The sequence below is a fragment of the Diaphorina citri genome, unplaced genomic scaffold (assembly GCF_000475195.1).
Source record: "Diaphorina citri unplaced genomic scaffold, Diaci psyllid genome assembly version 1.1 scaffold19, whole genome shotgun sequence".
Classification (NCBI taxonomy): Eukaryota; Metazoa; Arthropoda; class Insecta; order Hemiptera; family Psyllidae; genus Diaphorina; species Diaphorina citri.
The window spans coordinates 161,245-189,029 of record NW_007377457.1 but is presented as its reverse complement, the minus strand read 5'-3'; the positions used below and the strand labels follow the sequence as shown (position 1 = coordinate 189,029).

General features: G+C 38.0%; 3 protein-coding genes and 2 long non-coding RNA genes across 5 annotated transcripts; 3 read left to right on the top strand and 2 right to left on the bottom strand.

Moving 5' to 3' along the window:
• Positions 1–39: 39 nt before the first annotated feature.
• On the top strand, positions 40–21,288 carry LOC103508262 (nucleolar protein 58). The gene is made up of 12 exons (XM_026822704.1): positions 40–128; positions 589–659; positions 1,697–1,773; positions 2,280–2,379; positions 2,776–2,977; positions 10,765–10,977; positions 13,919–14,064; positions 14,622–14,748; positions 15,368–15,535; positions 16,271–16,475; positions 17,186–17,265; positions 21,248–21,288. Exons 2-12 carry the CDS (start codon positions 615–617, stop codon positions 21,286–21,288), a joined length of 1,404 nt encoding a protein of 467 aa, XP_026678505.1. The 5' UTR covers positions 40–128; positions 589–614.
• Positions 3,342–4,228, top strand: LOC113467017. The gene is made up of 2 exons (XR_003391246.1): positions 3,342–3,461; positions 4,000–4,228. It is a non-coding gene; the product is annotated as an uncharacterized LOC113467017 (long non-coding RNA).
• Positions 4,824–6,083, bottom strand: LOC103508243 (ubiquitin-conjugating enzyme E2 G2). The gene is made up of 3 exons (XM_026822894.1): positions 6,000–6,083; positions 5,458–5,598; positions 4,824–5,246 (listed from the first exon to the last, which is right to left on the bottom strand). Exons 1-3 carry the CDS (start codon positions 6,031–6,033, stop codon positions 5,131–5,133), a joined length of 291 nt encoding a protein of 96 aa, XP_026678695.1. The 5' UTR covers positions 6,034–6,083; the 3' UTR covers positions 4,824–5,130.
• LOC108252300 lies at positions 8,565–9,537 on the top strand. The gene is made up of 2 exons (XR_001809489.2): positions 8,565–8,853; positions 9,025–9,537. It is a non-coding gene; the product is annotated as an uncharacterized LOC108252300 (long non-coding RNA).
• On the bottom strand, positions 21,276–27,785 carry LOC103508081 (lipopolysaccharide-induced tumor necrosis factor-alpha factor homolog). The gene is made up of 3 exons (XM_008472618.3): positions 27,768–27,785; positions 24,680–24,879; positions 21,276–22,373 (listed from the first exon to the last, which is right to left on the bottom strand). The coding sequence occupies exons 1-3, from the start codon at positions 27,783–27,785 to the stop codon at positions 22,268–22,270; spliced, it is 324 nt and encodes a 107-aa protein (XP_008470840.2). The 3' UTR covers positions 21,276–22,267.

Below are 27,785 nucleotides of genomic sequence, written 5' to 3'. Positions count from 1 at the left end.
AAACAAAAATTCAAAACGTGAATATGTTCTGAAATATGAAAGCGGTATAGCACGTGTGTGAAGTAATTTTATTTTAATTTATTATGTATTAGTTTGGATAAAACTAGGACTTTAATGAAGTATTTTATTTAATTCATTTGTTCAAGCAGGTGCAAAGCCTGCAGCATATGTGCAGGTAAGTTCCCTCATGAGAGAAGTCCAGCCTCGTCTATGTTCCGTTTCCGTGTCGACTAGCTTGTTTCATGAAAGTATACTATACTAACTCGAGTTGGAAGCATGCCATAAAACAACCTGATTGAGATGGAAACGGGACTTATTCGGAACGTATTCGTGCGCGCGCTGATTTAGCTTTTAGCCGGAAGAGAAAGAAGACTAGACTAATTAAAAAAAGTGTTGTAAGACTTGTATGTGAGTGACAGCCTTTTAACTGCATAACCTTCCTTTTTCTTAAGTTTCGCCCGGGCGGAATTAATATTAAACAGATAAGGTTTCTTCTCGGAACGAGTGGCTTTGTCCTATACCTATACTGTCTTCCTTCTCTCCTCGCTTTCGGGAGGATAAGACCTTGACAGTTTCGAGCCCACTATCTTAATTCATTTGATATTGAAAGCACAATGTTGGTGCTTTTCGAAACTCCGGCTGGCTACGCCTTCTTTAAGGTAAGAAACTTGGAAATTTGGTTCTTAGTGCAGACTGCAGTAGGTACTCTCATTATGGAGTTCATGCTTAGCTACCTTACCCCTTGGTCTACAGGTTTCGTCGAAAAAACAGCCTTGGCTGTACTGCCAATGTCAGCTTCTGTATTGTATGGTCAAAGAGTCCTTTGGTTCATCATGTGGTATATGGACTTAAATAACAACTATGTCTTGCTCTTGCATCAACATGCAGTCACTGTGTGATACTGTAGGCCCAGTCATAAATATTACAAAGCACAAGACTGTGTTAATGTGTGAGGCCCATATCTTATTTTAGGTATTTTAACTGTGTTGAGCATACTGAAGTAAGCATCACTAACATCATTCCGTAGTTTCATACTTGTTACTTACTCCTCAAATTTTATTACTTGATGTGGACTAGAACCACTAACCTTTAGATCCAAAGTGCAACATGCTAATCACTATTGTAAATGCAGTTTTTTTGTGTTCACAACTTTTGTGCTTACTGCAGCATTGTAGGATTTTCCTAATATCTCAATAATCCTAAAATACAATGTTTACCTACTGTGCTGGCACCGGTCGCTATGTGCATTTATATGTCATAGCTACTCATTTTCCTCACAAGGCTGAGTGGGCCCCTCAACAGCCAGTCACGGAATCAATCATTTACATGATACAAATTTCTTGACCCACCAAGAATCAAACCTGGCTTTTGTGCTTACTGCAGCATTGTAGGATTTTCCTAATATCTCAATAATCCTAAAATACAATGTTTACCTACTGTGCTGGCACCGGTCACTATGTGCATTTATATGTCATAGCTACTCATTTTCCTCACAAGGCTGAGTGGGCCCCGCAACAGCCAGTCATGGAATCAATCATTTACATGATACAAATTTCTTGACCCACCAAGAATCAAACCTGAGTCTCCTGTGTGCAAGGCGACCACAGTGACCACCATGCCATGGGAGCTGACCTCTAACCACTATTGTATTTAGATTATTGGTTATTCTAAGAACATTGTTTTATATTTGTTACAGCTTTTAGATGAGAAAAAGTTGCAAGAAGCTGATAATCTCTATGAAAGTTTTCAGACCCCACAAGGAGCTAATAAAGTGTAAGTTGCCAATGATTTTATTGGATGTTGATGTGGTAGTAGCAATTACTTAAACCTTTCTTCCTTAAATAAAGAGGAGAACTTAAACAGCGTCAAGTAAATTTCACACAAAAAGTATGAAAATGTAATCTAATTTGAGATCCTAAATTTATCTTTGTTCTGCTTTATGCACATATTTTTCTAAATGTATTTCAATTGAGGGGGCTCACCACTTTGTGGTTCTAGAGATAGAGCGATCAGTGTGTGAACTATGAAATGTGAATGAGTGAATGGATCTCGTTCTTATAATATAAGATTTATGAACAAAAATTCTCGGTCTCAGATCAGTCTCAAGCAAATTTTGGCCAATCAGATGTTGGGAATTGATGCTTGAGCATGAGCACTTGCCGAGAGCCAGCATTTTGTTCATAAAAATGGGTGTTAGTCACAGGCCAAAGTAAAAAGTGTTAAATAGGTGATAGGTTACTAACAGAGCTAGTGTTTTTCATTTTATTTTTACCTTCCAGATTGAAATTGAAACATTTTGAAAAGTTCATTGACACTACAGAAGCCTTGGCAGCAACCACAGCCGCAGTTGAAGGGAAATTGTGCAAAAAATTGAAGAAGGTAAGCATTTTTAAATAATTTTCAGGCAGTGCAATTTTATTCAATAAATCAAGGTGACAAAATGTTAAAAGGATGAAAATGACTGAAGTTAGGACTGTTAAAATACTTTGCAGTTGGTAGTATGAAGTTATTTACTGTTAGGTAAAGTAATTTGATTTAACCCTCTATCAGCTTGGTTATTGAAAAGGAAAATGCAGATCAAATGACTGAAGTTAGGACTTAAAATACTTTGCAGTTGGCAGTATGAAGTTATTTACTGTTAGGTAAAGTCATTTGATTTAACCCTTTATCAGCTTGGTTATTGAAAAGGAAAATGCAGATCTTTTGGTGGAATTTTTGGTGGAAAAAATTACTGAACTTTTGTTAATACTAACACACTGTCTTCCTCTACTCCAGGTCCTGAAGTCACTTGTCTCCTCTGATGTCCAAGAAAACCTTTTGGTGGCTGACACCAAGTTAGGAAATGCTATCAAGGACAAACTCAGTGTATCATGTATCTCTAACTCTAATGTTCACGAACTGATGAGATGTATCCGGACCCAGGCTGACAGTTTACTTGGAGGTCTTCCTAAAAAAGAATTGACAGCTATGGCTTTAGGTATGATTTAACAGCTCTATCTTTTACTACTATTAATTTCTGGTAGACTATTGCTCAGGTAAAGGAACTAACTCTTGGTATTATTCAGGAAGTATAAAATCAAATTAGCACTATTATTATAGCAATCTCTTTATATAATTTTGGGGGAAAAAATCCTGGTAGTTGAGATATTTTAACTTTTAATAATGATCTGAAATTATCTACATTTTGCACACTCCTTAAAATCCGCCCTTGCTGTCAAGTGTTATGCTTGACTTCTTCATCAAGTGGTGATTGAGTCATAAGTGTGCTACAGTAATATACCTCTCCTATGTGTTTTAGTGAGATATCCTAGGCTTCTATCTCTTTGAGAAAGAAGCTTCTTACATTAGCATCACGGCGGATAGTCTCTCACTCACGAGGAGAAGGAAGGGGAGGAAAGGGTCGACGGAACCCGGAGGGTCTGGGCTCCGGCATAAGGCTTCCATAGCGTCGACCTCATCAGGTAAGAATTTCCTATGCCAGCCTAGTTGGCTTGGAGTCTATTACCACAGTACAAAACAATACAGTACCTTTAGTGATTCAATAAAAAGTGTTGTTTTAATTTATTGACATGTGTTCAATTTGAAATGGAAATGCATCTGCCTTGTAAGCGTTAGGTCGCGGGTTCGATTCCGCAACCTATATTTTATTACCTATTAAAAACATAAGACCTTGTTTAGACTGCAAGAGTAAACAGACCTTTCAGTCCTTAGCTGGGAGTATAAACAAGCTATGTTCTATTCCAGCGGTTCCCAAACTTTTTTTTTCCCTACGCGACCCCTTTAGACTGCAAGAGTAAACAGACCTTTCAGTCCTTAGCTGGCAGTATAAACAAGCTATGTTCTATTCCAGCGGTTCCCAAACTTTTTTTTTTCCCTACGCGACCCCTTTTTTCAATTCTGAACGCTCGGCGGTCCCTTTACTATATTTTGTGATCTTCAGAAGGGCCGCGTACCCCAGTTTGGGAACCACTGTTCTATTATATCCTTACTCATGGTCAGGTTCCTCTTCAAACGCGGCGGCCAAGCACTTTCACAACTCGTTCGTCATCAACATCAAGAAGCCGAAAAAGTCGTCGTCCTCGTCCAAACACCATCATCATGCGACGTCGAAAAAGAACGCATCCGTGACGCATGCGACCCCTAGCGTGGAAACCGGACACACGAAACCGCTGCGCGCTAAACGGAAACATCAACTGAAATTGAAGCGGTTCAAACAAACGCTGTGCAGGTGAGGGACGGATGAGATTGATGAAATGGATTTATAAAGAAACAATAAGACCTTGGGCCACGAAGTGAGTTTCAAACTTGGTTTAAGCATTCTAATAGATCAGTTGCGCTTACTTGGGTGATGTTTCCAAGTCATAGAGCAGGAAAAATGAGGACCAACGGAATTTCTCTTTTTCTTCTACGACTTCTAGATACCGAGATAAATCGATTTAAAAAATACCGGTAAGTCGTGAAGTTTTACGCCGAGATCTACACTCTTTCCCTTCTCGTCTCTCTTCCTACGATTTAAAAAATACCGGTAAGTCGTGAAGTTTTACGTCACGGCATTCGCTCCCGTAGGCGATGACGTCATAATTCATTACCTAGCAGGAAAAATGAGGACCAACGGAATTTCTCTTTTTCTTCTACGACTTCTAGATACCGAGATAAATCGATTTAAAAAATACCGGTAAGTCGTGAAGTTTTACGTCACGGCATTCGCTCCCGTAGGCGATGACGTCATAATTCATGGCGATGACTTTTATTTCCTTTTTTTGCAAGATTTTACTTGCAACTATTTTGTGAATCTCCTCACTCCAGAAACAAACACCATTGGATCATTTTGCTTCAAATTACAGTAATTTTTATTTATTATTTTATGTAAATGCTAAGCAACCTAGATACACTTTATACAATTGTTTTTCTTTCTCATCATTGGTGCTGATTCAAACCCCCCCAGGAGGACAGGATAGGAAATAGAAAGCTACCTGTTCCAAGAACAATCTCTATCTGATTAGGATAAAGTCTGCCCCCAGTGGGAATCCAACCCCATGACCCAGGACTTAAAAGGCAGGCATGCTACCTTCCAAGGCAATTCAGCTGGCAATCAAGGGTTTAAAATTATTTTAAGGAGAAAGAAACAGTTCAATCCAAGCCCAAAGTTTTCCTCACTAGCTTGTTTGCTCGTTTGTTAAATTCTTCTCTATCTTCTCTCCACATTTTTGCAGCATCAACATTTGCACCACTTTCATCATTTGGTTCTGAAAGAAAAAGAAAAAAAAGGTAATAATATTTAATATAAAATGGAAAGAAAAGAAAAAAAAAAAATAATAATAACAGTAATATAGATTATTTTATACATATGGGCATCTGATAATTAGTTTTTTATATGACAGGTTGACAGGTACCAACTCTAACTCTATTGACAAAAGGGGGGAGGGGGAGGGAGAAAGAATCAAGTTGTTTTATTACCTGCCAACATACTGACTACAGACAGAAGGATTTTCTCGACACTCTGCACAGGACTCCACCGTTCCGAACTGGATTCGTAGCCCATTGGATCATCCCCAGGGGCATGCAAAATTGATATGCACACTCGCCCATCAGCATAGACTGAAACAAGATGACAAATTCATCAGATTGATTTAAATTGGCAGGAAACAGCATTTCCTGTTAGAAGTATTGAAATAATGTGTTACAAGTTTGGGTAATTATGCAGAAGTCACGTCTGTGGAAAAGAAAACCTAACCCTATGATAACACTAATCACTGCTCTAATAAATTGTGAAAACTCCTTCTTGCGTTTAACCTAACCAGGGTCACTGCTTGTTTGTGCCAGTTCCTTTGGTAGCAATATTCCACAGACGTGACTTCTGCTCAAATACCCAAGTTTGTATATCTGTCTTGAAATTTTGCACACACATTGTAATTCCAGTTTTTTTTTTTTTTAATACAGATATTGATGAAAATCATTCTGAATAGGTGTGTCCAAGTAAAATCTCCTTGTATACTTACTATTTGGGTGGAACATTTCACAAGTGAACTGCATTTTTGGAGGACTCAAAGGATAATCTGATGGAAATGTGACTTTGGCAGGGGTTATCGTATCCATTATGTCCCAGAAGTTCTTACCGTGTATCATGTTGTTAAACCCATGAAAGACACGTGACCTTGTTTATACTGCTATTGTTGAATGGAATTTTTAGACTCATTTCAGGAGGATGTTAAACAGGGAGTAGAGCAACTTAGTCTGGCTTGGGGACTTTAAACAGGGAATATACCAGCCTGAATTTCCCTTGCTAAAGAAATAGCAAAGGTTGAGTGCGAAGGGCATCCACTCGTAAAGTTTATTTCCTCTGAAAACATATTTCAATTTTAAATAAATATTTAAAGAACCATGCATCACATTTTAAAAGTATCTCAGTACTTCATTTAAATTACTATGTAGATGTAGAGTATCCATAAGAGAAGTAGGTATAATCTACACAAACTGAAAACACTTTTTCTTGTAGGTGAGAAGTCTTGTAGATGACTTCACCCCAGTGGTATAATCATGGAAAAATGTTACTTTTGAGTAGAGGATAAACTTACGTGATCAGAGCTTCCCACTCAAAGAAGTTTTCTTCATTCACAGGTCCTGCTATGATTCCTTCGGGTGGATTTATTGTCAGCTCTAAAACAATAAATACATAAAGTTCAAGGTCAAAGATATATTGGTGAAAAGTTTGGGCTTGCCAACACAATTGATTATCTCAGGACTAAGCTCAATCCTAGATGGACCTGTATAAAATTTAATCCTCTTCATTCTCAAGATAATGGTATTTTGGTAAAATATATGTAGGTAGGTCATATGTATTAGTTAGTCGGGAAAACACCTTACACCATACTTACGTTTATATTCAGCCATTAACCTTCTAAGTGCAGAACCAGCCATTATTTTTTTCAATGAATAATCAAATTTACTGTTTTTGTTTGGTACAAGGACTGAGCTCTCAAATGTTGGGAAATCAGAGTTGAAATTGAAAGGGTTGAGAGTAGTACATAGATTTGGAAACCAGATATTGATCCACACTAGAAGCTCGACTTTCTATGCTAATTATCAAAATTTAGATACTTTAGGGGCTAAAATTAAAATGTATTAACATTAAAATAGTAAAATTCCCTATCCCCTGAACTTTCCTTATTCTTTTTTTTTTATCAAAAAATGATAAAAATGCATTTGTTTCACATATGCAAACACGGTCATTCATTTTTTCACTTCCCCTGAAAACCTTTTTGCAAGCCGCAGGGGTTCTCAAAATTTCGAATTAAGCACTAGCTAACTTCACAGTAGTGCACAGGGCGATTTTTTGAGGTTAGAAAATTCTGTAAACAAAAATTCAAAACGTGAATCGTGAGTGAACGTGAATAGCGAATAGCGGTATAGCACGTGTGTGAAGTAATTTTATTTTAATTTATTATTAACATCTACTCGGGGAATGGACTCGTTTACAGAAGTAGAAGATAGGGATTCCAAAGAGTAGCTTGTCGCCGAATGGTGGATTAAAACCCCTGTCATCAAAGACCTTAGATACAAGGACGTTAAACCTGTTAAAATAAACACTATCATTCCCAGCTCATTGGCCAGTCCTCCACCAAGAACAAAGGAAAGGTCAGTATACAACTATACATATTATAAGGGGTTTTTTTTGTCATTCCTTTTGAAAAAAAAAAAAATCTAAATATAGTGTATCCAAAGGATCTACTCGGGGAATGGACTCGTTTACAGAAGTAGAAGATAGGGATTCCAAAGAGTAGCTTGTCGCCGAATGGTGGATTAAAACCCCTATCATCAAAGACCTTAGATACAAGGACGTTAAACCTGTTAAAATAAACAAATGCATTTTTAGACCTTAGCACAAATCTTGCATGTTCGGGAGATTTCATTGCAACGGTCGGTACTTTAATATTAGACTTACTTTATCATGGACACTCGTTGCTGTGTTGAAAGCCTAACCTCTTCTGGGATTTTAACACAACAAGGAGTGTCAGGTTGTGGTTATGTACCGGGTTGAGATGGGCAAGGTTGGTAAACTTGCCTTGTTTTTAAGTTACCACTCCCATGCCAAACTGTAGAAACAATATCCCGTCTCATCTCGTCCTGTCTCAACTCAACCCGGTACATAACCACAATCTCAGTGATAAATTATTTGTTAGGTTTATATTAAACATCCTATGTATTAACATTATTCTTACCGTTTCTACCTAGTATCCAGTAATAATAGAAACGGTAAGAATAATCTCAGTGATAAAGTTAGTAATAGACCTTAGCAGTTGTTTAGTGAGTTATTCTCAAGTTCTAACCCGTTTATGATTTCGTGTTCCAGATGGCTCGTATGCTGGCAGCCAAGGCAGCGCTCGCGACGCGTGTGGACGCCCTAGGTGAAGACTCGAGTATTGAACTCGGCACCGATCACCGCGCCAAGCTGGAAATCAAGCTCAGACTCCTCGAGGAGGGAAACCTACGCCGCCTGAGCGGTACGACCAAGGCCAAGGCCAAACTCGAGAAGTACCACGGCAAGAGGTGAGATATTGTTCATATACGAAAGTATGGATGGAATGTTGATGTCAATTTAGGATTTAGCATTATCTGCAGCATATTGTACAATGTACAACATTCAAGAAACGGAACACTACACCAACTGAGTGATGGCCCTAATTATATGAGTAAGTAATGTAAAGAATACAGGAAAAAATCCATTAGACCTCTTTTAACAATCACATGCACACATTATACGTGTTTGTATTACAAAAATTCACCTCACTAAAGGTAACGTACATAGGTATTAGATCGATAGATCATTGATTTGAAGCTTTTTCTAGACTAGAAGTATGTAATGTAAAGAATACAGGAAAAAATCCATTAGACCTCTTTTAACAATCACATGCACACATTATACGTGTTTGTATTACAAAAAAATAATTATTCACCTCACTAAAGGTAACGTACATAGGTATTAGATCGATAGATCATTGATTTGAAGCTTTTTCTAGACTAGAGGTTCTTGGCACTTCGAAATCGACCTGCATACCAAAAAAATATCACTCAACTTTAATTCGATCACAAGATTGGTCATTTGATCGAGAAAGTCGTAAATTAAGTAGGCTCATAATCAAAAAATTTAGATAGAACACCTAACTACCTATCTACTAAAGGTAACACACTACTATCGTGTTTCTTCTAGTCTAGTGTGTTTCTACCATGCACCAGTCAAAAACGGGATTCGTATTCATTCTGTCTCCACTAAAAATAGGCACATAGGATTATTGTTTTGAAGTTCAAAATTTAAAATATTGGAAAAATAGGTAATCAAAGTAAAAACAAAGTAGACGGAAAAGCTTTGAAAAAAAGGTACATGTAGAATGTTTAGGTATAAATAACAAGTATTTTCTACTTCCAAAAATAAAAAGAGAGAAAAAAAAAAATATAAAACATGTCATGAAAAGGATAGAAAAACTATCCAAGATACCAAATCTTTATCATGGAATACAGAAAGCTCACTCTGGGAGAAAACACAATTCGAGGGAATAATTCAATCAATTATCAAAAAAAAAAAAAAAAATGAATATAAACAAATAAAATGTAAGATGTTAAAGAACATCGGAATGAAAATGACAAGTAGAAATAAAAGATAATTTTGTACCTTATTTATACTGCCAGAATGAGACTGAAAAATCTCTTTTACATCCGGTGAAACACCGCAGAAGAAGAAATTCAAGACCGAGTTCGACGCAGCAGAGGAGACGCCCGCCACTCCGGACACCTCCAGCTCGGGGAAGAAAAAGAAGAAGAACAAGAACCTCGACACCTCCATTGTGAAGGCAGAACCGGAAGACGAACCCGCCGCCGCGGATGTGTCCCTGTCCAAGAAAAAGAAGAAGAAGAAAACGCAAGACGAAGAAGAGCCCGTAGAAGAGGGAGGAGAGGAGGAGGAGGTGAGCAAAAAGAAGAAGAAGAAAAAGAAGAAGGACGTGGAGGATGAGTGAAGACGACAAGAGATGTATTTTTACCCGAAGGAATCACGTGTAGGGGGTCTATCTAATGTAAGAACTTGCTAAGTCCAGTTGGTCGTATAACATCTCTAGTAGCGCTGTCAAACTTTCTTGAATTGGCGGGCCGGAACGCTGCCACGCTTCTTAATTGTGGCTAATGTTTCCTTGATCCACCTCCGTTTTATTCTATGTATGAATGCCCGTTTACACTCGATAAACTAGGAGCCTAGCTAGCCTGTTCCTCAATGTAACTTGGTATTTATTTCATCTTGATGGATGCCTCGGTAAATTAGTATTTGGCAAATATTTTCGATCTTTACGTGTGTCTAGGCTTCAACAGATAGCTAAGCGAAGTTGCAATCATTTGAATTTTTCTTTCTCTCAAGTTTTTGCTGTCTTTCATATTATTATCATTATTCTCAACTTAATTTAATTTTATTTTATGCTTTGATAAGCCCAGGACTGACCCTTTGAATCATGTAGGTGAGAAAGTTGTAAGTAGCATACATACTTAGTTGGACATTAAATCACACAAAAGAGGTTCTTATGATGCTCCCCAACAGGAATGGGAACAAAAAACTTCTCAAAATTTCTCTATTGTATGCAAGCAAATGGATGTACTGAAATCATATTGTTTGAATTGAGAACCCCCTCCCTTTTTTATATTCAAATATTTTAAGCAGTTCTGATCTTCTCTTTTACACTCTATTTAATATTTTTATTAATGAAAACATCTTCTCTCTTGCAGGTTTGGCTCACAGTTTATCCCGTTACAAGCTCAAGTTTTCTCCGGATAAGGTTGACACAATGATAGTCCAGGCTGTGTCCCTGCTTGATGATTTAGACAAGGAGTTGAATAACTACATGATGCGATGCCGGGAATGGTATGGCTGGCATTTCCCAGAACTTGGAAAGATTGTCACTGATAATGTAGCATTTGTGAAAACCATCAAAACCATTGGTAAGTGACTAGCCTTTTAATTATTATTATCCTTTTTTTTTAGCAAATGTCTTTAATTTGATCTTTTATTAGAACACTTTTTTGGTTGCTTTTGAAACTGGGTTTCCCATGTTTTGTGTGGATAGAAAATTAATTTAGATATATTTTTTAATTCAAACTGGTTTTTGCACACTCCTTAAAATCCGCCCTTGCTGTCAAGTGTTATGCTTGACTTCTTCATCAAGTGGTGATTGAGTCATAAGTGTGCTACAGTAATATACCTCTCCTATGTGTTTTAGTGAGATATCCTAGGCTTCTACCTCTTTGAGAAAGAAGCTTCTCCATGTGATTTCTCATGCTAACATTATAGGAAGGACATTTTCTTTCTCTCAAGTTTTTGCTGTCTTTCATATTATTATCATTATTCTCAACTTAATTTAATTTTATTTTATGCTTTGATAAGCCCGGAACTGACCCTTTGAATCATGTAGGTGAGAAAGTTGTAAGTAGCATACATACTTAGTTGGACATTAAATCACACAAAAAAGGTTCTTTGATGCTCCTCAATGGGAATGGGAACAAAAAACTTCTCAAATTTTCTCTATTGTATGCAAGCAAATGGATGTACTGAAATAATTTTGTTTGAATTGAGAACCCCCTATGTTAATTCAAATATTTTAAGCAGTTCTGATCTTCTCTTTTACACTCTATTTAATATTATTATTAATGAAAACATCTTCTCTCTTGCAGGTTTGGCTCACAGTTTATCCCGTTACAAGCTCAAGTTCTCTCCGGATAAGGTTGACACAATGATAGTCCAGGCTGTGTCCCTGCTCGATGATTTAGACAAGGAGTTGAATAACTACATGATGCGATGCCGGGAATGGTATGGCTGGCATTTCCCAGAACTCGGAAAGATTGTCACCGATAATGTAGAGAAGAAGAAAAGAAGAAAAAGAAGAAGGACGTGGAGGATGAGTGAAGACGACAAGAGATGTATTTTTACCCGAAGGAATCACGTGTAAGGGGTCTATCTAATGTAAGAACTTGCTAAGTCCAGTTGGTCGTATAATATCTCTAGTAGCGCTGTCAAACTTTCTTGAATTGGCGGGCCGGAACGCTGCCGCGCTTCTTAATTGTTGCTAATGTTTCCTTGATCACCTCCGTTTTATTCTATATATGAATGCTCGATTACACTCGATAAACTAGGAGCCTAGCTAGCCTGTTCCTCAATGTAACTTGGTACTTATTTCATCTTGATGGATGCCTCGGTAAATTAGTATTTGGCAAATATTTTCAATCTTTACGTGTGTCTAGGCTTCAACAGATAGCTAAGCGAAGTTGCAATCATTTGAAATTCTTGTATGTTTTACTGTCTTGTACTCTATTATTTAAGGACAACCTGTGTGGATGACATCTGTTATAATATGTTCATGTGATTGTGCTTTAATTCATGTTTTTTTAGAGAGAAGGAATTAATTGTTAAGGCACATGTTTGGTAATTGGTGCTAGTGTCTGCAGAATTTAATTTGGTGGAGTTTTGTACTGTTGAAATGTTAAAGATTATTGTACCTACTTTTCATTACCTACGCGATTAGGTACATCGAAAATGATCTTCCTCTTATTTTTATTGATTTGAAACACAAATACATATTTGATTGTAATATTTTCCAAGTTAGAATAATAATTCTCATCCTTAGACATTACGATATAATAATATCATTTGATGACGGAACATAGGTGCCGAGATCCACCTTACAGTTGGGACAATGATGTGACACACTCTTGCACGAGTCCATACAGTAGGGAATGCAAGAGCATACACACAGCCTGAAACAGAGGAACACATTTGGAAATTAACTTGTTGTCTATACACAGTAAACACACTACTTGTTGTCTACACAGTAAAACTCATCAAATTACCTTCTCTTTGCGTACTATCGACTTATCTGACAATCCACCCCAGGTGAGACTTCTTGGCTTCCTTGTTGACCCCCACCTGACTTGGCGGCATCATATTGATAGTGTGTCAGATAAGCTTTCACTCGGTACTGACTTATGGGTTACTCTTGTGGGGCCATACATCTAGAGCTCTAGAATGATTTATATTACAAAAAAAGGCTGTTTGCATAATAGATCAGTTGCGCTTACTTGGGTGATGTTTCAAAGTCATAGAGCAGAAAAAATGAGGACAAACGTATTTACTTCTGGATACCGAGATAAATCGATTTAAAAAATACCGGTAAATCGTGAAGTTTGACGTCACGGCATACGCTCCCAAGTGTTATGCTTGACTTCTTCATCAAGTGGTGATTGAGTCATAAGTGTGCTACAGTAATATACCTCTCCTATGTGTTTTAGTGAGAAATCCTGAGCTTCTATCTCCTTGATGACTTCTTCATCAAGTGGTGATTGAGTCATAAGTGTGCCACAGTAATATACCTCTCCTATGTGTTTTAGTGAGAAATCCTAAGCTTCCATCTCCTTGTGAAAGAAGCTTCTCCATGTGATTTCGCATGCTAACATTATAGGAGGGACAATTTTTTGTCATGCTTCACTACATTTTCTCTCCCTCTTTCTTCTCTTACAAAACTTGAGTACCTACTTCTAATGTTAAAGAGCAAACCTTCGTAGTGTAGTGGGTTTAGAGCAGTAGAGTTCAGATCTAGATATTTTTGGTTCAAGTCCAAGTCATGTCGTAAAATTTAGTGTCGTATACCTTGGTGGTGTAGTGCTTTTAGAGCAGTGGTGTTCAGATCTAGATGTTTTTGGTTCGAGTCCAAGTCAAGTCATAAAATTTAGTGTCCTATACAACAGCGGTGGACGTTGGTGCTGAGAATTCATACTTATAGTTATATTTTTATTTTCTATTACTACAGTTAAAGCGAAATGATAATAGTAATGAGAAAGTATTGCAATTGGTCCAAATTTTTTATGTTAATCCTTCGCCTCACATTTACAGGTACGAGAGACAAAACCTCTGCCAGTGATTTGTCCGAAATTTTGCCTGAAGATGTCGAGGAGAAGGTGAAAGAAGCGGCCGAGATATCAATGGGAACCGAAATATCTGACGACGACATTGAAAACATTTTACTCCTCTGTGATCAGGTAATACGATATTTTGAACTTTTTTCTGGAGAGGTTTCATAGAGGGAACTGTAACAAAGGTTTTGTCCCGAAGTCGAAGAGAGAAGGACAGGATGGGAGAAAACCAGCTGTTCCAGAAACGATCTTTATCTCTTTGAGGTAAAGAACTGGAAAAGGCTGACTAAAAACACTGACCTCCTTATAAACGGGAGGTAGAGACCTTGACCTGTTTTTTTTATTATTATTAATGAAGAAGATTAAGATTAAGCTAATGATTACAAACTCGTTGCGCAAAGGTTGAAAAGCTCCAGGGTGTCTCACTGCAACAGGGAGAGGAAACTAGTGGCACAGTTGTTTGATCTCTCCTAGTGGATGAGTCACACTGTACGCTGTGTTTTCCTTTTCTGTCGATGGGTGTTGAACCTGGCGTTACATGTGAAGTAACGATTGATGAAGCTTTTTTTTTAAGACTAGACTACAAGACCGAGGGGGCTTTTTACTATTAAAATTTAACCTTAACATGTTCACTGTTTGTTTAATATTATTGAAATTTCAACCTAATGTGTTTTTCCTCCTAGGTCCTTGAAATCTCGAGCTACCGAGGTCAGTTGTACGATTACCTGAAGTCCCGTATGATGGCTGTGGCTCCCAACCTGACCATTCTGATGGGAGAACTAGTGGGTGCCAGACTCGTGGCTCAAGCTGGTAAGTTTTGGCCTAAACCAAGGGTTATGTTTAGTTTAGTTAACAAAGACTAGGGTCATATACAATTATACTTATTGTATCAAAACAATAAAATTACAATACAATAAAGCTTCTGTTTTATTATTTGGAACTAATTAAATGAATAATAAATGCCGTTTCTTTGCGTTATTAAGTCACAGTTTTTGTTGCTCACTGCAGCATCTAGTATTTTCCAAATATCCAAACTCCCAATGTTTATCTACCATGCTGGCACCGGTCGCCATGTGTATTTTTATTACATAGCTACCCATTTTAATCACAAGACTAATTGGACTCCGCAACAGCCAGTCACAAACTCGATCATTTTCATAATACATTTTTTTTTTTTTTGACCCCGTCGGAAATCGAGTTCATTTCACATCTCTGTCTTCCTCTCCCTCCCCCCAGGTTCCCTTCTTAACTTGGCCAAGCACCCGGCCTCGACAGTTCAAATCCTGGGCGCGGAGAAAGCCCTGTTCCGTGCGCTCAAAACCAGCCAGTCACAAACTCAATCATTTTCATAATACATTTTTTTTTTTTTTTTTACCCCGTCGGAAATCGAGTTTATTTCACATCTCTGTCTTCCTCCCCCTCCCCCCAGGTTCCCTTCTTAACTTGGCCAAGCACCCGGCCTCGACAGTTCAAATCCTGGGCGCGGAGAAAGCTCTGTTCCGTGCGCTCAAAACTAAACGTGATACGCCCAAGTACGGTCTCATCTATCATTCCCAGCTCATTGGCCAGTCCTCCACCAAGAACAAAGGAAAGGTCAGTATACAACTATACATATTATAAGGGGTTTTTTTTTGTCATTCCTTTTGAAAAAAAAATCTAAATCTAGTGTATCCAAACGATCTACTCGGGGAATGGACTCGTTTACAGAAGTAGAAGATAGGGATTCCAAAGAGTAGCTTGTCGCCGAATGGTGGATTAAAACCCCTGTCATCAAAGACCTTAGATACAAGGACGTTAAACCTGTTAAAATAAACAAAATGCATTTTTAGACCTTAGCACAAATCTTGCATGTTCGGGAGTTTTCATTCCAACGGTCGGTTCTTTAATATTAGACTTACTTTATCATGGACACTCGTTGCTGTGTTGAAAGCCTAACCTCTTCTGGGATTTTAACACAACAAGGAGTGTCAGGTTGTGGTTATGTACCGGGTTGAGATGGGCAAGGTTGGTAAACTTGCCTTGTTTTTAAGTTACCACTCCCATGCCAAACTGTAGAAACAATATCCCGTCTCATCTAGTCCTGTCTCAACTCAACCCGGTACATAACCACAATCTCAGTGATAAATTATTTGTTAGGTTTATATTAAACATCCTATGTATTAACATTATTTCTTACCGTTTATATGATTATTTGATTATGGATACTTTTACTTTTATTGTCTTCCAATCGACTCGAGTTTCGCCTACTTTTTTGGAGAAACTCGCGTCGGGGGAAAAACCTTTGTTTAGGTGAGTTATTCTCAAGTTCTAACCCGTTTATGATTTCGTTCAGATGGGCTCGTATGGCTGGCAGCCAGGCAGCGCTTCGCGAGCGCGTGTGACGCCTTAGGTGAAGACTCGTGTATTGAACTCGGCACCGATCACCGCGCCAAGCTGGAATTCAGAGGCTCAGGAACTGCCTCGGAGGAGGGAAAGGCCTTACGGCCCGCCTGGCGCGGTACGACCCAAGGCCAAGGGCCAAACTTCGAGAGAGTACGGCAAGAGGTGGAGATATTGGTGTGTTGTGCTTGAAACTACCTAAGTACGCAGAGAAATGTAAGAGAGGTGAGTAAAAAAAAAAAAAAAAGAGATTATTGGTTAGTCTCGGAATAAACGTATCTAAAGCCAGCCTGAGTTAGCTTAGTTGGTAGTGCGTTTGCCTTGAACGTCTCTCTTAGGCCGCGGGTTCGATCCGCCCGGGGCGGATTTATCCTGATGGGATAATGTCGTTCTTCAGGAACGGCTGGCTTTCTCCTATCCTGTCTTCGCTTCTGCTCTTCGACTTCGGACGAAAGACCATTTACAGGTTCCCTCTGTCAAAACCTCTTATAAAAAAAAAAAAAAAAAAAAAAAAACCTATCTAAGTAACTGGGGTTAAAAAAAATGGATCCAAGCGCGGCCCATCGTGAGAAAGAACTGTAAAAAAGAGGTGTAAAAAGTAACTGCGCTTGCCCTTGCCATGCAGAAATGAAGCCCGTGTTTCGGGTTCAAAAAAAAAAAAAAAAAAAAAAAAAAAACGCATCGATTTCGATTACAATTATTTCAGTGTTCTTGTGTTGACCGGCCACTGCACTTTTTTATGCAGACAATTGACGAATTCTCATTTTTACATGAGACCATCGTAAAATTCCGTTCAGAAATTCATTTTTTCTTCTTCTTTTTTAATTACTATTTATTGATAATCGTAATTCTTTTGTATTGTTTTCAGCGAGTTCCACCAGTATACTGCAGCCAACGACTCTACTCTGCCCGTCAAGAGAAAGTTCGATGACATCAAAACTGAGCCATGTAAGTTTTTCCCCCTACTGTGTGTGTGTACCTCATGCCCTGTTGAAATTGTCTCACAGAATCCTTCTACCTTTTCTTCGGTCTCCTAGTTCCACCAGTATACTGCAGCCAACGACTCTACTCTGCCCGTCAAGAGAAAGTTCGATGACATCAAAACTGAGCCATGTAAGTTTTTTTTCCCCCACTGTGTGTGTGTACCTCATGCCCTGTTGAAATTGTCTCACAGAATCCTCATACCTTTTCTTCGGTCTCCCTCGCCCTTTTCTCCCCCTCACTTCCATTCTCTCAACTCTTTTCCCTATGTAGCTCTCACCTCTTCTTTCAACATGTCCATAGCACTGTAGTCTCCTCTCCTGGATCTTCCTTGACACTTCCGTTACCTTTAATATCATTTGTAAACTACTCATTCACAAATGAAAATTTTCGAATCAAACAATTCCCTCTTGACTTGGATGTATGAAATTTGTTATATTTTTGACTGAAGTGTCAATATCTGTGTCATGGTTGAGATGTGAAAATAAATTTCTACAAGTTTTTGATTTTTAATATTTTGATCTTTCTTTATAATTATTTTTTTTCTTCTTGTGGGTAGTTAGTAGATATCATTTGTAAACTACTCATTCACAAATGAAAATTTTCGAATCAAACAATTCCCTCTTGACTTGGATGTATGAAATTTGTTATATTATTGGCTGAAGTGTCAATATCTGTGTCATGGTTGAGATGTGAAAATAAATTTCTACGAGTTTTTGATTTTTAATATTTTGATCTTTCTTTATATTTTTTTTTCTTCTTGTGGGTAGTTAGTAAACACTCACTTCTATGTACTTTGCTATTACGATCAAATTTTCAATGTTGAGGATAAAAATCCATACCTCGCCTGGGATTGAACCCACGCCCTCCTGTTTACAAGGCGAGCGTCTTGACCACTACACTATCGAGGCAAGTTGCAAGGTTGTCAAGTTAAAATTTAGCCTAATGTCAGTCACTCACTATCAGGTATACCTGACATCTGATGAGCATACACACTATCAGGTGTACTTGTCGTCAGGTCTACCTGATAGTGAGTGGCTGGCTTAAAATGTGATAGCTCATCATTAGGCCAAATAACGCTCAACGTGGGTGCTTAACGCTTATCTAGAGTGGCTGGCTTAAAATGTGATAGCTCATCATTAGGCCAAATAACGCTCAACGTGGGTGCTTAACGCTTATCTAGAATTCTTTTTTTTAAGAGGTTTGACAGAGGGAACTGTAACTGCTATGGTCTTATTGTCCCGAAATCGAAGAGAGAAGGAAGACAGGATAGGAGAAAGCCAGCCGTCCCGAGAACGAACATCATCCCATCAGGATAAAATCCGCCCCGGGCGGGAATCGAACCCGTGGCTCAGCGCTTACAAGGCAGACGCACTACCAACTAAGCTAACTAGGCTGGCTTATCTAGAATTCTAGACGCACGACTTAGGTCAAGACTTCGAACTTGCGCTGATTTTCGACCCGACTAGGAATTGAACCCGGGCCACTTGAGTTCCAGCGCTTACAAGGCAGACGCACTACCAACTAAGCTAACTAGGCTGGCTTATCTAGAATTCTAGACGCACGACTTAGGTCAAGACTTTCAACTTGCGCTGATTTTCGACCCGACTAGGAATTGAACCCGGGCCACTTGAGTCCTGGGTCAATGAGATTACCTGTCCATAAAGGTAACGCATCAGTGGAATACCAGGAAATATTCCCTTCTAAGAAACGCTAGGCTGCGGGTTCGATTCCCACCCGGGGCTGACTTTATCCTATACAGATAAGGTTCGTTTTCGTAACGGCTGGCTTTCTTCTATCCTGTCATTTACTTTTCGCTTTCGGGACGATAAGACCTTAGCAGTTACAGTTCCCTCTACATATAAAACCTCTTGAAAAATGAAATGAAAAAACCGATTGCCCAATTTTGACTTAACAAATATGAATAAATGTATTGTAGATATAAAACACAAAACAGTTAAAGAGTAGGTAAATGGTAAGCAAATAACATAGCTTGCTTAAAATATAGTCATATCTTAAAATATAAGTACCGAGGTACATAAGTAAATTGGAAACCAAGAACTAAATATGAATAAATGTATTGTAGATATAAAACACAAAACAGTTAAAGAGTAGGTAAATGGTAAGCAAATAACATAGCTTGCTTAAAATGTAAAATGACCGTATATCTTAAAATATAAGTACCGAGGTACATAAGTAAATTGGAAACCAATAACATAGCTTTTGCTTAAAATAAACAAATATAAGAAGTACATAAAGTAAATGACCTCCGCGGCCGAGTGAGTATCACACTAGGCTTGCACGCCGATGGTCCCGGGTTGGATTCCCGGCGGAGTCGAAATTTTTTCGGCTCCGTGCTTGGTGTTCGGGGTGAACTTTTAAAATTTTGTAAAAACTACAACAGATTTGGACAATGAAAGAACTCAAGTAACACTAGGAAAAAAAAAAAGAAAAAATACTACAACCGGTAAAGAAGTAGGTACCTATACGAAAGTATGGATGGAATGTTGATGTCAATTTAGGATTTAGCATTATCTGCAGCATATTGTACAATGTACAACATCCAAGAAACGGAACACTACACCAACTGAGTGATGGCCCTAATTATATGAGTAAGTAATGTAAAGAATACAGGAAAAAATCCATTAGACCTCTTTTAACAATCACATGCACACATTATACGTGTTTGTATTACAAAAATTCACCTCACTAAAGGTAACGTACATAGGTATTAGATCGATAGATCATTGATTTGAAGCTTTTTCTAGACTAGAAGTTCTTGGCACTTCGAAATCGACCTGCATACCAAAAAAATATCACTCAACTTTAATTCGATCACAAGATTGGTCATTTGATCGAGAAAGTCGTAAATTAAGTAGGCTCATAATCAAAAAATTTAGATAGAACACCTAACTACCTATCTACTAAAGGTAACACACTACTATCGTGTTTCTTCTAGTCTAGTGTGTTTCTACCATGCACCAGTCAAAAACGGGATTCGTATTCATTCTGTCTCCACTAAAAATAGGCACATAGGATTATTGTTTTGAAGTTCAAAATTTAAAATATTGGAAAAATAGGTAATCAAAGTAAAAACAAAGTAGACGGAAAAGCTTTGAAAAAAAGGTACATGTAGAATGTTTAGGTATAAATAACAAGTATTTTCTACTTCCAAAAATAAAAAGAGAGAAAAAAAAAATAAAAAACATGTCATGAAAAGGATAGAAAACCTATCCAAGATACCAAATCTTTATCATGGATACAGAAAGCTCACTCTGGGAGAAAACACAATTCGAGGGAATAATTCAAAAAATTAAAAAAAAAAAAAAAAAAAAAAAAAAAAAAAATGAATATAAACAAATAAAATGTAAGATGTTAAAGAACATCGGAATGAAAATGACAAGTAGAAATAAAAGATAATTTTGTACCTTATTTATACTGCCAGAATGAGACTGAAAAATCTCTTTTACATAGTGTAAATATTTTTGATTCATTAAAGAAAAGCCAAAAAAGAAAATATTTTGTTTAATTGTGTCCAACAAAGAATGACTCCTTAATACTGCTCGGGCCGACCACGGCCATAAAATAGAAAAAAAATCGTGCTTCAACGAAGTTCTCCCAAAAAATAATCTCGAAAATGTTCAACCTCCTAAAAATAACAATTCTAGTTGTTTCTTTATTCCCCATTTTTCTGTCTTCTTTATACCTACTTTACTGTCATTTTAATGACATAAAGAGGCAAGTTGGTTGAGATTGTATTTGAATAATAATGATAATTTGATTCTGATTTTAGACTTGAAACAAGGAGCCATATACATGAAATGTGCTAAATGAAAACGGTATTTTTCTGTCTTCTTTATACCTACTTTACTGTCATTTTAATGACATAAAGAGGCAAGTTGGTTGAGATTGTATTTGAATAATAATGACAATTTGATTCTGATTTTAGACTTGAAACAAGGAGCCATATACATGAAATGTGCTAAATGAAAACGGCTGTTTCAAGTGCTTCATAATATGCTAGAGTTGCTAGACAAAAATGGCTGCTTCATAATAAAGATGTTAGACAAAGATGGCTGCTTCATAATAAATATGCTAGACAAAGATGGCTGCTTCATTATAAATATGCTAGACAAAGGTGGCTGCAGAATGCATTTTACGATCAATAAGGTGATGGGTATCGTATAACCTCAGGTCGTGGTTATGTACCGGGTTGGGTTAGGTTCGGACTGGTTGAGACAGGATATTGTGTCTACGTTTGGCATGGGAGTGGTAACTTAAAAGCAAGGTTAATTTACCAACCTTGCCTAACTCAACTCGGTACATAACCATGACCTCATGGTCATTAATTAATTACTATTATTAAATTTCAATAGGATGCCGGTCTTTCAATGCTGAAGCATTTTTAATCATATAGTGCTGGCCAGATATTTATATCAGTTTTTCACGAATAAATGTGATAGGCTCTAAGCAGTCTACGATGACCTTACAGGAGAACTCTACAATCCCCTGCCACTACAATGTAGTGCCTGTAGGGCATATAGGCACTACATTTGTAGTGTCTATTTTATACTCCTCGAATAGAACTAAAAAGTTCCCTTACGCCTTGCTTCCGTTTACCCTTTTTAACACATTGATTGCAAAGGGTATTACAGTATGTTTACCCAGGCCAATGGTGTCTGGTTTATAATACAAACATGACTTTGGACTGCTGAAACTTGGAACCCATAACATGGCGGACTTCTCGGGACCACCATGGTACCTTACCGATCATAGAATGCGTACCTTACCTATTTGTCTGCTTAACGGCTTCATGGCGCGGGTATGATTGCTTAGACATAGAGTGCTCTATGGCTGCTTAACGGCTTCATGGCGCGGGTATGATTGCTTAGACATAGAGTGCTCTATGGTTGCTTAACGGCTTCATGGCGCGGGTATGATTGCTTACATAGAATGCCCTATGGCTCAATCATGACGGAACATAGGTGCCGAGATCCACCTTACAGTTGGGACAATGATGTGACACACTCTTGCACGAGTCCATACAGTAGGGAATGCACGAGCATACACACAGCCTGAAACAGAGGAACACATTTGGAAATTAACTCTAGCTCATACCGTTCCCGAGATATTATTGAATTACACCGAAAACCGCCAAAAAGCGGTAAAATGCCGCCAACCGTTGCATCGATCTTAACCAAAAGTTTCGTTTTGCATCCTTGTCACATTTGACAGCTGCATGCCAAATTTCAAGTCTCTAGCTCTTACCGCTCTAGAGATATTTTGTTTACAGACAGACACACGGACCAATGGCTGAAACTTTGTATTTAGGGACCTCAAAACGTGTTTTGCCACTAAAAACTGACCATCGAAAATTTGACCCGATTACATTACTTTCCTTCCTATAGGATAAGGAAAGAAAAAAAATCTGGTGTGAACATCACACGACTTTCCTTATCCTATTGAATGATGCTTGTTTGAGTATTCTTTTACCCTAACTTTTACAATATCTCTAACCGTTTTGTCGCTATAGCTGAAAACCGCCAAAAAAACGGTCGAAATCTGTCCAAAAGCGGTCAAAATACCGCCATGCGCAGAAACCATCTCAACCAAACGTTTTGTGTTGCATCCTTGTCACATTTGTGAACTACATACCAAATTTCAAGTCTCTAGCTTATACCGTTCCCGAGATATTGTTAAATTACAAATTGTAAAACCGCTGGAGTGCCCTTTTTTTTTTTTTTTTTTTTTTCTGTCTGTCGCAGATTTGCGGTAGGGCGGGGATTACTCATCCTAATTTCAGTGAGCTCGATGTTGAGGTGACGGGGGACGTACATTCCTCTAATGACTAATCTAATGGTTACTCCTATACTATCTTATCTTATTAAATGTAAAATGAGAAATAATTAATAACTGATACAATTACACTTGGCAATAATTGATGACTCAACACGCAACATCCTTCAGTCCATCAGGTTTGCTATGACTGACACACAAAGCCACTGATTCATATAAAAAAAATCTGGTGTGAACATCACACGACTTTCTATTACATTTGTGGAATACGTATTTGAAAAAAAAAGAAATTAAAAAAAAAAATGAAAATTTTTCCCGAGCCTGAGCCGCCTACGGCGGCCGATTTTTGGTCGAAAATTTCCTATCTTAAAATACTCCCCATGTAATGAGGGATCATTAAAAAGTGTCAAAAAATTGAACTTTTTTTTGCTTTTTTTTTTTTTTTTTTTTTCTGTCTGTCGCAGATTTGCGGTAGGGCGGGGATTACTCATCCTAATTTCAGTGAGCTCGATGTTGAGGTGACGGGTGACGTACATTCCTCTAATGACTAATCTAATGGTTACTCCTATACTATCTTATCTTATTAAATGTAAAATGAGAAATAATTAATAACTGATAATTAATAACTTGGCAATAATTGATGACTCAACACTCAACATCCTTCAGTCCATCAGGTTTGCTATGACTGACACACAAAGCCACTGATTCATATAAAAAAAGCTATTTATAGAACAATTACAATACCAATATTATAATAACGACTGTTCACATGAGGAGAGAGTGCAAAAAATGATGCGTGTAGATCTTCATCTCATCATTGGTAAACTACCCTTAACAGCTTCTCTAACCTTATTCCCGATTTTGAAAATTTGGACCGATTGCAATACTTTCATTACTAGTATAGCTCCGCTATACTGTAGTAATAGAAAGTAAAAAGCTATTTATAGAACAATTACAATACCAATATTATAATAACGACTGTTCACATGAGAGAGTGCAAAAAATGATGCGTGTAGATCTTCATCTCATCATTGGTAAACTACCCTTAACAGCTTCTCTAACCTTACATTAACTTTCCCTACCGTAATTTCTAATGTTCTTTTTTCTCTTCTAGCTTCTAGCATTAGGATCCACCATCTTGTTTCACATTAGGAATATAGGAAGTTTTGGCGGACCGTAATTTCTAATGTTCTTTTTTCTCTTCTAGCATTAGGATCCACCATCTTGTTTCACATTAGGAATATAGGAAGTTTTGGCGGACCGTAATTTCTAATGTTCTTTTTTCTCTTCTAGCATTAGGATCCACCATCTTGTTTCACATTAGGAATATAGGAAGTTTTGGCGGACCGTAATGTTCTTTTTTCTCTTCTAGCTTCTAGCATTAGGATCCACCATCTTGTTTCACATTAGGAATATAGGAAGTTTTGGCGGTAAATTTTTAAATTTTACTATCTGATTTTTTAACCGTCCATTTTTTACCCCCACTACTAAAAGTCTTCCATTTTTACATCCCCACCACCGAAAAAACCTAACGTCAATGTGTATTGACATTAGGAAAGGAAAATAGGGGTAAGGTATTACTTACCCCACCAGGAACAAGGCGAGACAGACGAAATGAGCGACGCACAAACAGTCGGTCTCCGTCTCAGTGGTAATGTGCTGATGACAGTTAGGACATGTGACTCGCATAGGACGGGGCCCGGGGGCAAAGGCTGGCTGTTGGGTGATTACCACTGTGGTGGCGGACTGGGGCTGTTGTACCACGGGGGGGTAGGTAGTAGCCTCCTGGGGGGGGGGGTGATAATAAGGCATTATGTTAGAATGAATAGAGCTATTCGTTCCTTAACAGACCTACTACAGGGGCATTTATTCTGTACCAAATACATAAAACCTTGTTTGGACTGTGGGAGTAAAGGGACTTTTCAGTCTCATTTCGCCAGTGTAAACAGAGTATATTCTATTCTACTAAAATAACATGGCTCTCCCATGACATAAAATTATACTACCATAACATGGCACTCGAGTCTCGCATGATATAGTAGTACCCTTGTGTACACGTACCTACTTGAAAGCTACATAGTATGTTTGTGTCAAAAAGCATTATTAAGAGGGAAAAAAATCCGTGTCATTTTCCATTCAGCACTATGAAAATTCTAACTTTGGGCGGGCGCCTGATTGAAGAACGTAAGAATCATTATTTTACACAGATCTATTTTTTTCTTTTTTTTTACATGAGAATGAGAAGTGAACAGCATGTATATTGAACGCATTTTCCGGGAAAACGGTTGCTCCTATGAGAAAGTGCTTATAGTCATTTTTGTAGGAAATTACATCCAGAACAATGTGGGATGGTTAATTTTGCGCTAGGATTACGGTTTTTGAAATAATAGCAAAAAACCTTGAAACTCGCGACTTACGCCCTCCTGGTGCCACAACGGTAAGTTGTAGGACAAAATGATGGAAGTAACCATTTTGTAGGGAATTTAATTTTGAACAAAATCGATTGGAATACTTTTTTCGATAGAACCAACGGTTTTCGAGATATTTGCAAAAAACTGCTAGGATTACGGTTTTTGAAATAATAGCAAAAAACCTTGAAACTCGCGACTTACGCCCTCCTGGTGCCACAACGGTAAGTTGTAGGACGAAATGATGGAAGTAACCATTTTGTAGGGAATTTAATTTTGAACAAAATAGATTGGAATACTTTTTTCGATAGAACCAACGGTTTTCGAGATATTTGCAAAAAACTGAAAAAAGTCACGAAAAATGACACTTACGCCCTTCTAGTTCCGCTAGCCGTAAAGTCTCGCATTGAGACTGTTGACCCCTTATTCAGGACATCATCCCCAATCTTTTAGGCAAAAAATCAGAAATACGTCATTTTTGTCCGTCAAACCTTAATTTTTGGGCTTCGTTTCCTGGACTACTGGCCTATTTCCTATTGAAACCTCCTTCCCCTTGGTTCAAGCACCATTTTCCGGTCCATAAAATCAATAGTAGGTACATACTACAGATTCAAGTATTGATCTCTAATATGTGATCTCACTTCTATTTATCAGTATCGAATGTTTACTGCTAACAAGAAATCGACTGACTCAACGAAATTCAAGCAAAATAACAGTATGCTGATATAGCTAACATAATAATGCTATGGAAAGAGGAAAAACAACTCCAAGTGCTGACGGTAGAGTAAAATAATATTTTACCTTGGCAACTCGGGGAGATAATTATCCCAATATTATTGCTGTACCAACCGAACCAATGAGATTAAGGCGAATTTTATATCTAAAGCTACGTTCTCTATCTAAAATCTAAATACACGCTACACAATATATGTGTACGAGACATCACGTAGTCGGATTTATCTATACTTCAGCCAGCAAATAGACTTCGATAATCATATGTTGTTGTTGTTGTTGTTGTTGTTGTTGTTGTTGTTGTTGTTGTTGTTCAGGGCCTTATTTAGAGGGGAGGCTCGAGCTTCATTTTTCTTCTTTACTGTCGACCAGACTCTGAAAATTTTGAGCTTTTTGCTCTCAGTCTAAGTTCTATGCAGTTTGAATTTGTTGCTTCCCTCTACCTACTCGAATGCTCTATGCGCATGCGCTATGCTCTGCTCCTATCTGTTTTTAGCCTAAACCGTTCTCAATTCATCTTATCCACAACGTGATTCTGTATGTTATTATAGGCACCACTATACTATAGTATACCTACTTGGTCGGATAAACAAATTATACCGTGTGCCACTAATGGTATTATAATTATATGCATATGCATGGTATTTCACCTGCCTCGGTGTAGTGGTCAAGGCGCTCGCCCGGTAAACAGGAGGGCGTGGGTTCAATCCCAGCCGAGGTATGGAATTTAATCCTCAATTTAATTTGAGAATTTGACCACAGTAATAGTAGTAGCCTACTGCTGGAGTAAAGGGACTTTTCAGTCCTATGCGAGCAGTATAAATAAGCACTATTATTATTATTATTATTATGCACAAGTAAGATAAAGCTACTACTTAGGTACCAGTAAGTAGTTATACTGACGTCTACTAAGTGCTAACAATAGTTCTATCTACAATTCTACATCCAGTCATCGAGCCAATTAGTAGTCAGCTCTCAGTTGCAACTGATAATTTATTCGCTTAGAATTCCAAGTTACGTAAGAACGCGTGGGTAAACACGTCAATGAGTATCATACGTCACAGACTAAGAACTGAGAGATTCACGAACAATATTCTCAGAACTAAAGCAATGAATATCATATGTCACAGACTAAGTACCAGAGATTCATGAACAATATTCTCAGAACTAAAGCTTTCACGCACAGATTATCGGATGACTAGTCACAAGACAAGGTCAATGGACATTCAAATTTTGGTTCCGAGTAAGTACAGGAGGAATTATGATTTTATGATCAAAAGAAACTGCACTCTTAGCCAGGCTAGTTAGCTTGGAAGGTAGCGCGCCTCCCTTGTGAGCACTAGGTCGCGGGTTCGATTCCCACCCGGGGCGGAATTTATCCTACAAAATTTATCCTAAGAAGGTTTGTTCTCGAAATGGCCGGTTTTCTCCTATCTCGTCCTCCTTCTTTCGATTTCTGGATGGTGAGGCCGCCCTTGTTGCAGTTCCCTCTATCAAAACCTCTTTTTGACAGGTAAAAAGATCTTTTCTTACCTTGTCCTTGGGTTTCAT